Source organism: Carcharodon carcharias, chromosome 5 (genome assembly GCF_017639515.1).
Source record: "Carcharodon carcharias isolate sCarCar2 chromosome 5, sCarCar2.pri, whole genome shotgun sequence".
NCBI lineage: Eukaryota > Metazoa > Chordata > Chondrichthyes > Lamniformes > Lamnidae > Carcharodon > Carcharodon carcharias.
Genome location: NC_054471.1, coordinates 125,061,001 through 125,074,220, shown reverse-complemented (window position 1 = coordinate 125,074,220; position 13,220 = coordinate 125,061,001). Strand labels below are relative to the sequence as shown.

General features: G+C 41.2%; 1 protein-coding gene across 3 annotated transcripts in view; it reads left to right on the top strand.

Annotated features, from left to right (window-relative positions):
- Nucleotides 1-13,220, top strand: part of trmt11 (tRNA methyltransferase 11 homolog) — a 70,234-nt gene that overhangs the window by 9,034 nt on the left and 47,980 nt on the right. For all 3 annotated transcript variants that reach the window (XM_041188087.1, XM_041188089.1, XM_041188088.1), the window contains 5 exons: nucleotides 80-172; nucleotides 2,522-2,656; nucleotides 5,009-5,165; nucleotides 9,296-9,376; nucleotides 11,286-11,450. In XM_041188087.1, coding sequence (XP_041044021.1) covers nucleotides 80-172; nucleotides 2,522-2,656; nucleotides 5,009-5,165; nucleotides 9,296-9,376; nucleotides 11,286-11,450 — 631 coding nt within the window. The remainder of the gene's footprint in view (nucleotides 1-79; nucleotides 173-2,521; nucleotides 2,657-5,008; nucleotides 5,166-9,295; nucleotides 9,377-11,285; nucleotides 11,451-13,220) is intronic.

Sequence of the window (13,220 nt, the reverse complement as noted above, 5' to 3'; positions counted from 1 at the left end):
AATCATCTACATTGTCTGGTATATGTAACTAAAACTGTTAGTCTGAGTTAAATTAACTATGTTTATTTTCCTACTTCAGATCCCATTTCTTCAGTGTGGTTCAACATATCAGATAAACGTTTATGCATTCAATAAAACATTGACACATAAAGAGAGGATTCAAAAGATAGATGTATGTATGATATTTTATCTTAGTGTCTTTGACTTAGCTTATATTTACTTTCATACTACCATTGATTAGTTTAGAGTTCTGAGATTATGATTGGGATAAGAGCTTCCTCGATGCCTCCGTTGGTAACTAATAGTAAGTGTGGTACTAAGCCACACACAACAGGAAGATGTTGGGTTTTATCCCTGTTCTTCATTGAATGAGATGGTCACAAGGGGGTATTAAAATTAGTCTTAGCACATCTAGGCTAGGGTGGGAAATGTAAATCGAGGTGACTACTGTGAAAATTTGGACATGGGATCAGGTTGTGTTCTGATAATCGACACAGTAGCTGAGCTGGTGACACTCCCAAACACATGGAAAAATGAGAACAGGAGTACGGTATCAGATAAGAGCTCTGTTGCTGGAACAGGGATCCTTATCTTCAGGAGAGATGGGGACATTTATGACAAAGCAAAGAAAATGATTTGCCTAAGAATTGCTTCATTTAAAACAGTTACTTGTATCAAGTTTGATACTTGTGTCAAAATAATTGAGGGTCTTTTAGAATATCTTTTCTGGGAAAATTTTTGTTTTTAATATTTTCATTTGCCATTTTAACTATGCATGTCACTCAATAATTTCTTAAAGCAGCCTTTACACTTTTTCTCCAGCCAATACTTTGCTCTGTTTTACTAATTTTACTGTTCACTTTCTTTTCAATAAAGCTGACAGCAGCAAGCATTTTAATAACTGTTAAGTTTTTCCATCAAGCTATTTATGCCTCGTTTCCCTCGTGTATTACTACTTTCATCTACAATCATACCAGTGTAGGGTGCCACTTGCAAAGATAGACAGTAAATCTGAGACTAAACAGCTCATGCTTATGTATCTCATTGTGGCTAACTATTAACAGCAGTGGCCTGGGAGTAAGCCATCTCCCTACTTGGCTTGTGATACAGAAAAGCCGAGAATGAAAAAATAAATATTCCAAAAATATAGTATTATGGCCAGACTTCAAGGCTGTTGCATGATGGGGCTCAATATTTTACCCTGCCATCACTGGTGCTCTGTGGCTACTGCTCTTACAGTCTACAGGATATACTGCAGAAACATACATGATCATTTCGATACCACCTTCCTTCCCAGTCACCTCTACCACCAAAAGACAAGGGAGTAGGATTAAGTGACTTGCTTTTTCAAAGAGCCATCATGGACACAATGGGATGACTGACCTCCTTCTCTGCTATCACCATTCTATGACTCTAATGACACAAGCAGCATTGATGGTAGCAAAATCACTTCAAAGTTACACATCATTCTGATTTGGGCATATATTGTCATTCCTTCATAATTGATGGATCAATATCCTGGTATTACCTCCTAAACCACTGTGGAAACATCATCACCACATGGACTGCAGTGTTTCATGGAGAAGTTCACAATTCTCTTCTTGAGGTGATTAGCTATGGGCATTATTAAGGTCTTTTGGGTATCACCCAGATCCTGAAGGAAAGCAAAATCAAGGCACCCAGCAGTCAGAATGGGAATGTGTAAGATGCATGTGTGCTGGTTAAAGAGTGAGTGGAAACATGCCTGAAGGTCAGGGAGAATGATGGGGACAGGATTCCTGCTGGTTAGAAAAGGTACATTGGCTGAAGAAAAAGTGGTAAAAGATCCTTTGATACACAAGTAAAGTTAAGATAATCTACTGGTTATTATACTAGAGCACTAATCCTGAGGTGGTAATTTCAAATCCCACTATAGCAACTTGTGAAATATATGATGATTCTTCATAAGAAAAGTAACCTTGCAAACTGCGAGCTTGTTGGAGATACCCATTTGAGTTACCAGTGGTTGATGCAAAGGACCTGCAACACTACCTGGCCTGGTTTGCAGATGTCTAGGGATGTGCAATGTCAATATCTCCCACATCCCAAGAACAAAATAAAAGTGTGTTCAGAGGAGTCAGAGAACCTGACGTGTTCTATACAAGTTGCTGCAGAGAAAATGTCTAGTCTAGAATTTGCTTCCCTAAACCCAGCATAAGGATAAGGCACCCTTCATCCCTGAATTTCACTGTTATAATGGTTATATTTCATTTATTTCTTATAACCATAAAAATGGAGTTTCAATGTTAATCCAAATGGTCTTATTTATTAGAAAGTTTGAATGAAGTGTGGAGCATTGTTGCATAAGACAATCATAAAAGGCTCAGAGTAAATTCATTATCAAATCACTAATTTAGCTAATAGTGCATTTACCTAATTATTGAAATTGTCAAAAAGTTAATAAAATATTTATTCTGAGTGGTGAATTGTGTTGGGTGTAACATGTGGTTTTATCTTAACTTTTGTTTCATGTGTTTTACAGAATTTAGAATTTCTTCCCTTTCAAGGAACAGTGAACCTAAAGAATCCAGAGCATGCGTTCTGGTTACTTGAAGACTATGGTACAGACCCGAATAATGCTCCAGAGAAGCCCTTTTCTATTTACTTTGGAAGATGGGTGAGATTTATAGAACACACACCTTAAGGGAAATTCAATATTAGCTTATAATTAACTTTTATTAATACTCCTCCCTCGCTGGGTAAATACGCCGTCTGAACAACAGGGTTAGTCAAACCAGAAAATGTCAAACTTTTAACCCTCGTCTGCATTGTGTTAGTTGACCTCAACCAAACTGGTAGTAGCATGCTTCAATGACCTCAATGCCTGGCCTGCATGGGATCCAGCTAGGACTCCTACTGTGTGCCCTATGGTTTAAAAAAAAATGCGTATAGATATTGAGTCTTTTCTGTGATGACTTCCTTGATCAAATTGCCTGTGGAGACTTGGGGGCCAAAAAACCGACAGTGCATTTGGGGCATCTATGTTGTTTCTTATTGGAATGGATAGAGAATAGGACAGAATATGGCTATGGGGGATTTCCTTAGCTAAAGGAGTTTGGTGCTACGTCGATCTGTCCTTGATGGGACTGCCAGGATGATATTGCCACTGGAAAAAAAAATCCTTCCCATCCTGACTCTGGTTCCCTAGCACAATATACACTTGCATGAAGCAGGCAAGCAACGCTTTAAGCCAGGGGCAGAGACCTTGGTTGTCTTTCAGCAGTCATTTGCAGAGCTGACATTAATGAAGGGGGCCTGTTGTGCTGCGCTCTTTCATTCGCTTCAATAGCTGTCCAACACCAGTAGTTCCACCTTCCCCACCCAACCCCTCCATCCAGCTCCACCTCTACTGGTAGGTGATCACCTACTTATATAAATAGCTGGACCCTGGGTTTGCAGTGGGTCCAGGGTGGTAACTATGTGGTGCACCTATGATCCTGCTCATCCCATTATGTCAGCAGAACAGGAGCATGAGCTTTGTATCTTGTTGTCTAGGCACACACCTGAAGAGTGGACACTTGATCAAGAGGGAGCAGGAGTATTTATCTATAGCACTGTATCCTCTGAGACCCAGAATGTTCAAGGGAAGTGAAGGGGAATTAGGAGGTTTAAATAAAAATGTTCCTATATTGAGGAAAAACACTCTCTTTAAGCAATTGTGAGTGGTCGGCATCCTTCCATTTGCAAGAGACGTTGGGAATGCAGTCTTAGAACTTTGGTGAGAAGAGCTGAGATCATCTGCTGCACTTCTTTTGATGTCTAAACAAACTGATTCTGGAAATGCAAAGTCTGCCACATGTGAAATTGTTTCTTGCTGGTGGTGCAGGATGATCTCTGCTGACGTTTTGTTGTAGGACTGGCGTCTGCTTTGGAGCTTCTGAAACCATATGCTGTCATGGTGGTGAACTACCCATAGCTGGTGTCTCCATTTGCATCGATCAACAGCTAAAGTTTCCCACTTGTCGTGATTGATGTTGAGGGCTTTCATGTCTCTTTTGACAGCATTCTTGAATTGAAGGTTTGGTTGTCCTGTTGGTCTCTTGGCATTGCTCCTCCCTGTATAGCATATCCTTGGAAATGCAGCCAACTTCCATCCTGTGCACATGCCCAGGCCAGTGAAGCCTTTTTTGATTTTTGCTAGCATGCTTGGCATGTTTGCCCTAAAAAGGACTGCTTTATGGTGATTTTGTGATGCTGAGGATATGTTGTGGACATTAGAGATAAAAGTTAAGTCATTTTCTTGCTAGGTGTAAGTTGTCCAGGCTTTGCTACCATGCAACAATGTGTGAGGATGCAAACCTTGTAGAAGGACATCATGGTACTGTGGGTTGGTTTGTTCTTCCATGCCATTGTTCTTCCATTCTTTCCAAAAACAAAATGTTGGTCGGCCAAAGTTGGTGGCTGCCATTCTAGTGTATGCGCTGAGCTTTACATCTTGAGACAGGTTTTCTGTCACCGTGGATCCAGGGTAGCAGCATTTGCTGACTACTTCCAGTGGTGTGTTGCTGAGTCTGATCACAGACAGAGACACAATACCCTGTCCCACATTTGTACTTTTATTGACACTGATGGTAAGGGAAAACATGACACAGGCATGGGACAGCTGATTCATGAGCCTTTGGAACTGGTCTTCCTCGTTAGCTAGTGCAGCATCTTCAGTATACAGAAGTTCTCTGATCAGGGCATGCTTCACTTTTGTCTTGGCTTTCAATCTTGATAGATTGAGGAGTTTAAGCGATAAACAATGAAGGATTAATACATCCTATAGAGAATTGGTAAATTCATCAATTTTGTTGAAGTTAGAAATCTTGACCAAAAGTTTAGGTATATATTTCATTATTTAACATGTTTTGTTTTTGTTTTAATTAGTATTGATCAAAAATACTAGAAATAGTATACCCTTAAAAATGATTTGGCGAATTAATGAAGTAAATCCTTAACCTGCTGCCATGATCTGTTTCTGTTTTAGCTTGCTGATGGTCGAAGGGAGCTGATCAACTTGTACAGTGTGAAGAAGCGTCACTTCATTGGTAATACCAGCATGGATGCAGGTCTCTCCTTTCTAATGGCAAATCACGCTAAAGCAGGAGCTAATGATTTGGTATTTGATCCATTTGTGGGAACAGGTAAGTAGAAGATTGGTGAAGCAGACACCAAGTTCATACTTTATTCCATTTTTGTCTGCTAATAATTTAGTTCCTTTTCCCTTTGCATCTTAAATAATTCCAAGGACAAATTGTACAGAAAACGCACAGATGCAATTTAAACAGTTACTTGGTACTGAACTTGAATATTACTGGAAAGAGAGACATATTGCTGAAGCTTTTTGTCTTGCACTTATCATGACAAATGCAAGAATGCCAAATTTCAAATGATCACAATTTATACTGTAAGAGAAAAGGCTGCTGTTTGATTGGCTGAGGCATAATCATGCAGAAAGCAATGGGGAACTGTAGGCTCTCCAGGCTCCCAGGTAATTCAAAAAAGAAACAAGACTTAAACATATTCCTTTTCTTTGCAAAGAACAGGTCCCTGGGTAGGAATGTATGTTACTGCTAGCAAGCATAAATGAGCCCCATTACAAGCTCAACTGACTATCTTAAATTGGTTGTTAGTGTAGCTATTAGCATACTCAGGATTTTCAGCAAGTGCCACCCAATTGTTGAATCACATCTAACAGTAGATGTTTGCACAGCTGCTCTGTGGAGAGAAAGACAGAGTTAATGTTTCGAGTCTGTATGACTTCTTCAGAGCTGCTCTGAAGAAGAGTCATATGGACTTGAAACGTTAACTCTGTCTTTCTCTCCACAGATGCTATTAGATCTGCTGAGTTGTTCCAGCGTTTTCTGTTTTGTTTCAGATTTCCAGCATCTGCAGTATTTTGCTTTTATTAAAGGAACATACTATTTGGTTTGATCACCCAATCATTGCAATGTACAGCCTCTGTACCTAACATTGCAACAGTATTGAAATTCATTCATGACATTGGTGCCTGTGTGATGCCAGGTATGCAGGTTGTAAGTCCCAATGATTGGCTGATTGAATCAAACAGCATGTTCTTTCGATTGTTCATAATAGGCAGAGTACAGATCGTACTCGATCAACCTGCACTTGCAAAACTCAAAAATAAAATGACTATTGTTAGATGTGGTTCCGCAATTGGGCAGCACTTGTTGAACAATCATGGGTGTGTTAACAGCTATACTAACAACCAATTACAATGATCAGTCAGGCTCGCAGTGTCACTCATTTACGCTTGCTACAAGTGACATACATTCATACATAGGAGGACCTGTTCCCTGCAAACCAAAGGAATATGTTCAAGCCTTGTGTCTTTTTTTGAATTACCTGGGAATTTGGGGAGCCTATAGTTCCCCATCGTTTTCTCAATGGCAACGCTTCGGCCAATCAGAGTTGGCTTGCCAAACAAATCAGCACCCATTTCTCCTGTATTAAAATTGTTGTGATTGTTTGAAATTTGGCATTCTTGCATTTGTCTTGAAGAATACAATTTAGTTTAGTTTCAGGTTTCTATCTATTACTTTCTAAAACAATGGTCAGAATTTTCCCATTGGCGATTTGGGGACGTGGCCCGCTCGCCGACGGGAAAATGACGCGGGATGACGTCAGGAGGAACCCCTGACGTCGTCCTGGTTCTTTTCAGGAGGGCAGGCGGACAGCGAAATCAGCTGTCCGCCCGCCGACCTGTCAATGGCCAATTAAGGCCATTTGATTGTTAAAGACCCTGCCCGTACAACCTTAAGGCTGGCAGGCAGGCCAGGAGCCCTAGTGGGCTCTTGATAATACATGAAACCTCATCCACTGGCGGGATGAGGTTTCATGTCCGTTTTTATAAAGTTTATGTGTTTCTTATTAACATGTCCCATCTCGTGTGACATTGCCACAGGAGGGGGACATGTTAATAATTTTAATATTTTTCTATTTTTGGAGTCTTTTTTACCTGTCAGTAATCTCTCTGAGACAGCACTTGCTCCCAGCATGCGCGCGAAAGAGCGCACTTTGACAGATGGGGAATCCCCCCACCCCACCCCGCACAGGAAGCGCATAGCCACTTAATTGGCCCGCCCAATTAAAATGGCGGCGGGCCCCGTTTCAGCGAGGGCAAAATTCTGCCCAATGTATTTTATATTAGTTCCTTGAGGACCTAGCTTCAAATTCATTCTTGTTTTTGCCTTATTCAGGTGCAATTATGGATGGCCTGGATTGAACTTTATCTTTTGTCTTTATAATTTATATGATTAGCATTATCTATACATCTTTCTAAGCACACAATGTAGCTGTTGTTGACTTAAAGACTTGGATTTTGCAGTCAGTGGCGAATGAACAGCATGCATTTCCTTATGTTTATGTTTATGCTTTGCCATAGAACTCCTGTGGGCTGTAATACTGCAATTTGCAGTTATCATACAGTTAAAAATGGCACAACATCCTTCATAGGGGATCTGGAACCTGTGTAAACAAGACAAGCAGTGGTGTGTCTCCTCAACCAATCAAACTGAAGAATCCTTATTGAGTAATGCAAAGTCTAAACCAGGAGGTGTTAGCTAGAATGTTAATTCAAGTAGAATCATACACAGAGTGTGAAAGAAAGAGAGTGAAAGAAAAATACGAATGAGAGAGAGGAGACAGAGAAAGTAAAATCTTAATAATTTTAATTTTGTAGCATCTCAAATAAGAATTAAAATCTGAAGAAATGAGACTCCGTGCTTGTAGAACGTTTTTTTTCAGTGACAGTGAGATTGCTTGGCAGTAATTAGATTATTGTACTGTTAAAATTCACTTTTGCTTGAATGGACAAGCCCTATTTTTTTTCCTGGCGTGTTTAGTGGGTAACTAGTGTGTAAGTGCTGCAACTGCAAACTCTTCATGTCTTTTAATGCCAGGTCTCTCTGTGAGGCATCAGTGTAGCGAAGCTTGTAATAGAACAAGGCAAAGTCAGCAGCTTCTTGATTTCTGTGTTTAACTGTACATGTGCGGACACTACAAGTTTCTGTCTGATATATTCTAATAACAGTGAGCACTGATAAGAACATAATATAAGAAATTGGAGTGAGCCATTTTGCACCACAATTCAATAACATAATTGTTGATTTGAATGTGGCTTGAACTCCACTTTCTTACCTGACCCCCCCAGAACCCTTGACTCCTCTGTGGATCAAAAATTTGTCTAACTTGGCCTTGAATATATTCAATAACCTGGTCTCTATTGCTCTCTGGGATGGATAATGCCAAAAATTAACAGCCCTCTGAGAGAAGAAATTCCTCCTCAACTCTATTAAATGGGAGACCCCTTATTTTGAAACTGTACCCTCTAGTTTTAGATTTCCCCACAAGGAGAAACATTACTCAGCATTTACCCTGTCAAACACCCGCAATCTTATGTGATTCAGTGAGAGCATGTCTCATTCTTCTAAACTCCAATGAATACAAGCTCAAAGACAGCCCCTTCATTTCAGGAATCAACCTGGTGAACATTCTCTGAACTACCTCTAACGCAATTATATCAGTCCTCAGACCAAAACAGTACACAGTACTTTGGATGCGATTTCACCAATGCGCTGTACAATTGTAGCAAGACTCCCCTACTTTTATACGGCATCCCTCAAGCAATAAAGGCTAACATTCCATTTTCTTCCTAACTACTTGGTGTGCATCCATGCTAACTTTTTGGGATTCCTCCCATCAATAATAGAAAAGCAGAATATTATTTAAATGGAGAGAGGCATGCAGATGATGCAGTACAGAGGGCTCTAGGAGTCCCCATACATGAATCAGACTGTTACTCTCACTGTTACTCCTACTGCAATATCCAGGTCACTGATTTTCCTACTTGTTCTTTGGGTGGATCACGTTGTTGTGACAGAGTGCTGCACATATCAGCAAAACTGTGCTCCACCACCAAAGTTTGGGCCATCACAGTCCAGTTAACTTTGAGACAAACATTGCTAAAGATCAATCTGTTCAGTTGTGAGACTAAGTCTTACAGATCTGTTTTCGTATGTCAGACTGTGGGACAGTCAGCGTGAGTAGTCATTTTCAGCTGGTTTTCTGATGGGGGGAATGGGTGGAGCCTGCTGGTCTATTGTCAAAGTTCCTGTTTGAGATGGCGAGTGCCACTGCAGAACTTCAGACGAGCAATTCTATAGGCCTGTAAATCTCTTTCAGTATTATATTGATAGCTTAATATCCTGATACAGCAGTTCATTTTTCGTGGTCGTATCTTGTTTTTTTCTAGGTAGTCTTCTTGTAGCTTGTGCACATTTTGGAGCATACGTATGTGGGACTGACATTGACTACAACATTATTCATGGGCGTGGTAAGTAACCACATAGTGACCAAACCCTTTTGTAAAGCATTGCTGATAAAGGAATATTTTCTTTGTTAAAAGTAAATTGGAGTAGATTTGTTTCTCCTGCTTTGTTGTGAAAATTGGTGTTTATTTTAAAAAATAAATCACTGATAAGACCTTTCCCCCTTTAACTTCACTTCAGTGGGTTAATTTTTGAGTTAGATATACATGTTGTGTGAAAGGAAACAACACCTTCCATTTACATAGCACCATTAATGGTTAAATAAAAGTCCCAAGGAAGTTCACAAAAGAAAAGAGGGCAATGGACACCAAGCTATAGAGGGAGAGATTAAGGTGGGTGATTGAAAGCCAGGTTGATAAAATTTTGAGGTTTGGCTCAGTAGTACACTCCTACCTTTGCTTTAGAAGGTTCAAACCCCACTCCAGGACTTGTTTGAGGCTGGATTCTCGTTTCTTTTCAGTGTTATACTGAGGGAGTGCTGCCTTTTGATCAAGATGTGAACCAATGCCCCATCTGCGTGCTGTGAAGGATATTAAAAATCCAATGGCAGAATTTGCAAAATAGTAGAGAAGATCCCTTAGTGTTTTGTCCAACATTTACCCCTCAACCTCTTGCACCAAAACGGATTAACTATCATTTATCTGATTTCTGTTTGTCTGATATTGCTGTATGCAAATTTGCCTGCGCTTAGTAAGCGTTTAATTGGTTTTAATGCCTTGTGGAACATCCTGAGCACTTGAAAGGTGCTATGTAAATACAAATTATTTTCTTCTGTTTTAAAAGAAGAGGAGAGAAATGGAGCGGTGAAGGGGCTTCAGGTAGGCAGGCCTGGAGCGTGGGATGAAGACAGTGGAAAGCTTTGCCACTTGTGGTGCAGTGCAATAAAGTAAAGGATGACGTGGATTTTTTTTCCTTTATTCTTTCATGGGATGCGAGTGCCCTGGCAAGGCCAGCATTTGTTGCCCATCCCTAATTGCCCTTGAACTGAGTGACTTGCTAGGCCATTGCAGTGGGCAGTGAAGAGTCAATCACATTACTGTAGATCTGGAGTCACATGTAGGTCAGACCAGATAAGGATCCTTTCCTAAAGGACATTATTGAACCATACCAATTTTATGACAATTGATAGTTTCATGGGTCATCATTACTGAGAGCAGCTTTTATTTCTAGATTTTACTAATTCAATTTAAATTCTGCTAGCTGCCATGGTGGGATTTGAACCTGTGTTTCCTGAGCATTAGCTGGGCCTCTGGATTATTTGCCCGGTGACATTACCACTATGCCACCATCTCCCTTACAATATTCAGAAGACCAAAGGGTACGGGGAAGGGATATAATTTTGTAGAGGCTGCAACTATAGTTGGGGTAGTGCAGTGCAGGAATCTGAAGATGAGCTGACATTTAATATGTTGGGAGGCACTGTAGTTCAGTGGGTTTAGGGGAAATCGGGTCAGTGGGACTTGGGTGAGACAGAATATAGGCAGTTACATTTGGACAAGCTGGAGTTTATGGAGGATTGGAAGCCAGAATGGAGAATGTTGGAATAAGCATGTCTGGAAGCTGCAAAAATATGCATACAGCGGGGCTGGGAGTTAATGTTATAGATTAAAATAGGTGCTCTCAGTGATGAATGGCAGAGGTAGTTGGGGGCTGAAAACATTATAAGAACAAAGAGAACAAAGCAAGTGATAGAACTAAATAGAAAACACATGAAAGGAGCATAAAATACAAAAGTGGAAATAGAAGCATGAAAAGGAAACAGATTCTGAGAAGTTTGTAAATGGAATAAAATGAAAAGGATAAGATAAAAGTAATTTCACATCTGTTGGCTACACAGTAGATTTAGTGTGCTCTGGACTGAAGGTAATTTTTATTACTACTGATTGATTACTACGGACCACTCTAATTCTGCAGGTAAGGCCAGCAGGAAGAACCAGAAATGGAGAGGACCAGATGAGAACATCCGGGCAAACCTTCGCCAGTATGGCTTGGAGGATTTCTACGTTGATGTGTTTGTTTCTGATGCATCGAAAAATATTTGGAGGAGAGGGAAGTTGTTTGATGCAATCGTCACAGATCGTAAGTTGATACTGAAGAATGGTAAAGTTCTAATACACCGACGGGGAGAAGAGACTGAGCAGCATATTTTGCATTTTTTACTGATCATTTTAATTTGCAGGTCAGCACTGCTAAACTGCCCAACAATGTTGCTCACCAGCTCGAACCAGTTTTGGATTTGGGCTCAGAGTTCCCTGCCTGTTATTGTAGGATTCCCACTGTCTGACCTTGTCTTGTGATGGGAGCATGCAACAGTGTGAAGAAACTTTGGGTTGAGTCGAGAACAATGAATAGAGCATATTTTTGTATGAGGACCAAACATGCATCTGATTGGTACAATTGACTTGCACTGATCAGCAAATCCCAGAGGGAGGCAGTGGCATAAGGGTTTTGTCACTGGACTGGTAATCCAGAGACCCAGGCGGCTGGGGACCTGGGTTCGAATCCCACCATGGCAGGTAAAAATCTGGAATTATAAGTCTAACAATGACCATGAAACCATGTTGATTGTCTTAAAAACTAATCCAGTTCACTAATGCCCTTTAGAGAAGGAAATCTGTCGTCCTCACCTGGTCTGGCCTACATGTGACTTCAGATCCACAGTAATGTGGTTGACTCTTAACTGCTCTCAGAAATGGCTTAGCAAGCCACAAGCCACTCGGTTGTATCAAACGGCTAAAAAGGAATGAAACTTGGCACCGGAAATGACAATGGCAAACCTAGCCCTGTCAATCCTGCAAAGTCCTCCCTCCTTACCCTAACATCCAAGGGCTAGTGCTAAAATTGGGGGAGCTGTCTACAGACTAGTCAAGCAGCAGCCTAATATAGTCATTCTCACGGAGAAGTTCTGTCTTCACATTGAAGATTGGCACTACCACCATGCTAAATGGGATAGATTTTGAGCAGATCTAGCAACTCAATATTGGGCATCCATGAGGGCCTGTGGGTCATTAGTAGCAGCAGAACTGTACTCAACCACAACCTGGAACCTCATGGCCTGGCATCTCCCCCACCCTCACCACCAAGCCAGGGGGTCAACCTTGGTTCAATGAAGAGGGCAGGAGGGCATGCCAGGAGCAGCACCAAGCATAACTAAAAATGAGGTGTCAACCTGGTGAAGCTACACCACAGGGCTACTTGCGTGCCAAACACCATAAGCAGCAATTCCACAACCAACGGATAAGACCGAAGCTCTGCAGTCCTGCCACATCCTGTCGTGAATGGTGGTGGACAATTAAGTAACTCACTGGAGGAGGAGGCTCCACAAATATCTCCATCCTCAAATGATGGAGGAGCCCAGCATATTGGTGCAAAAGTTAAGGCTGAAGTATTCGCAACAATCTTCAGCCACAAGTGCCGAGTGGATAATCCATCCCGGCCTCCTGTGGAAGCCCCCAGCATCACAGATGCCAGTCTTCAGCCAATTCAATTCATTCCACGTGATGTCAAGAAACGGCTGAAGGCACTGGATAGTGCAAAGGCTATGGGCCCTGACAATATTCCGGCAGTAGTACTGAAGACCTGTGCTCCAGAACTTGCCGCGTCCCTAGCCAAGTTGTTCCAGTACAGCTACAATATTGGTATCTACCCGGCAATGTGCAAAATTGCCCAGGTATGTCCCGTACATACAAAGCAGGACAAATCCAACCCGGCCAATTACAGCCCCTGTAATTACAAATTACAGTTTACTCTTGATCATCAGTAAACAGTTGGAAGTGGTCGTCGACAGTGCTATCAAATGGCCCTTGCTTAGCAATAACCTGCTCACTGACATTCAGTTTGGGTTCCACT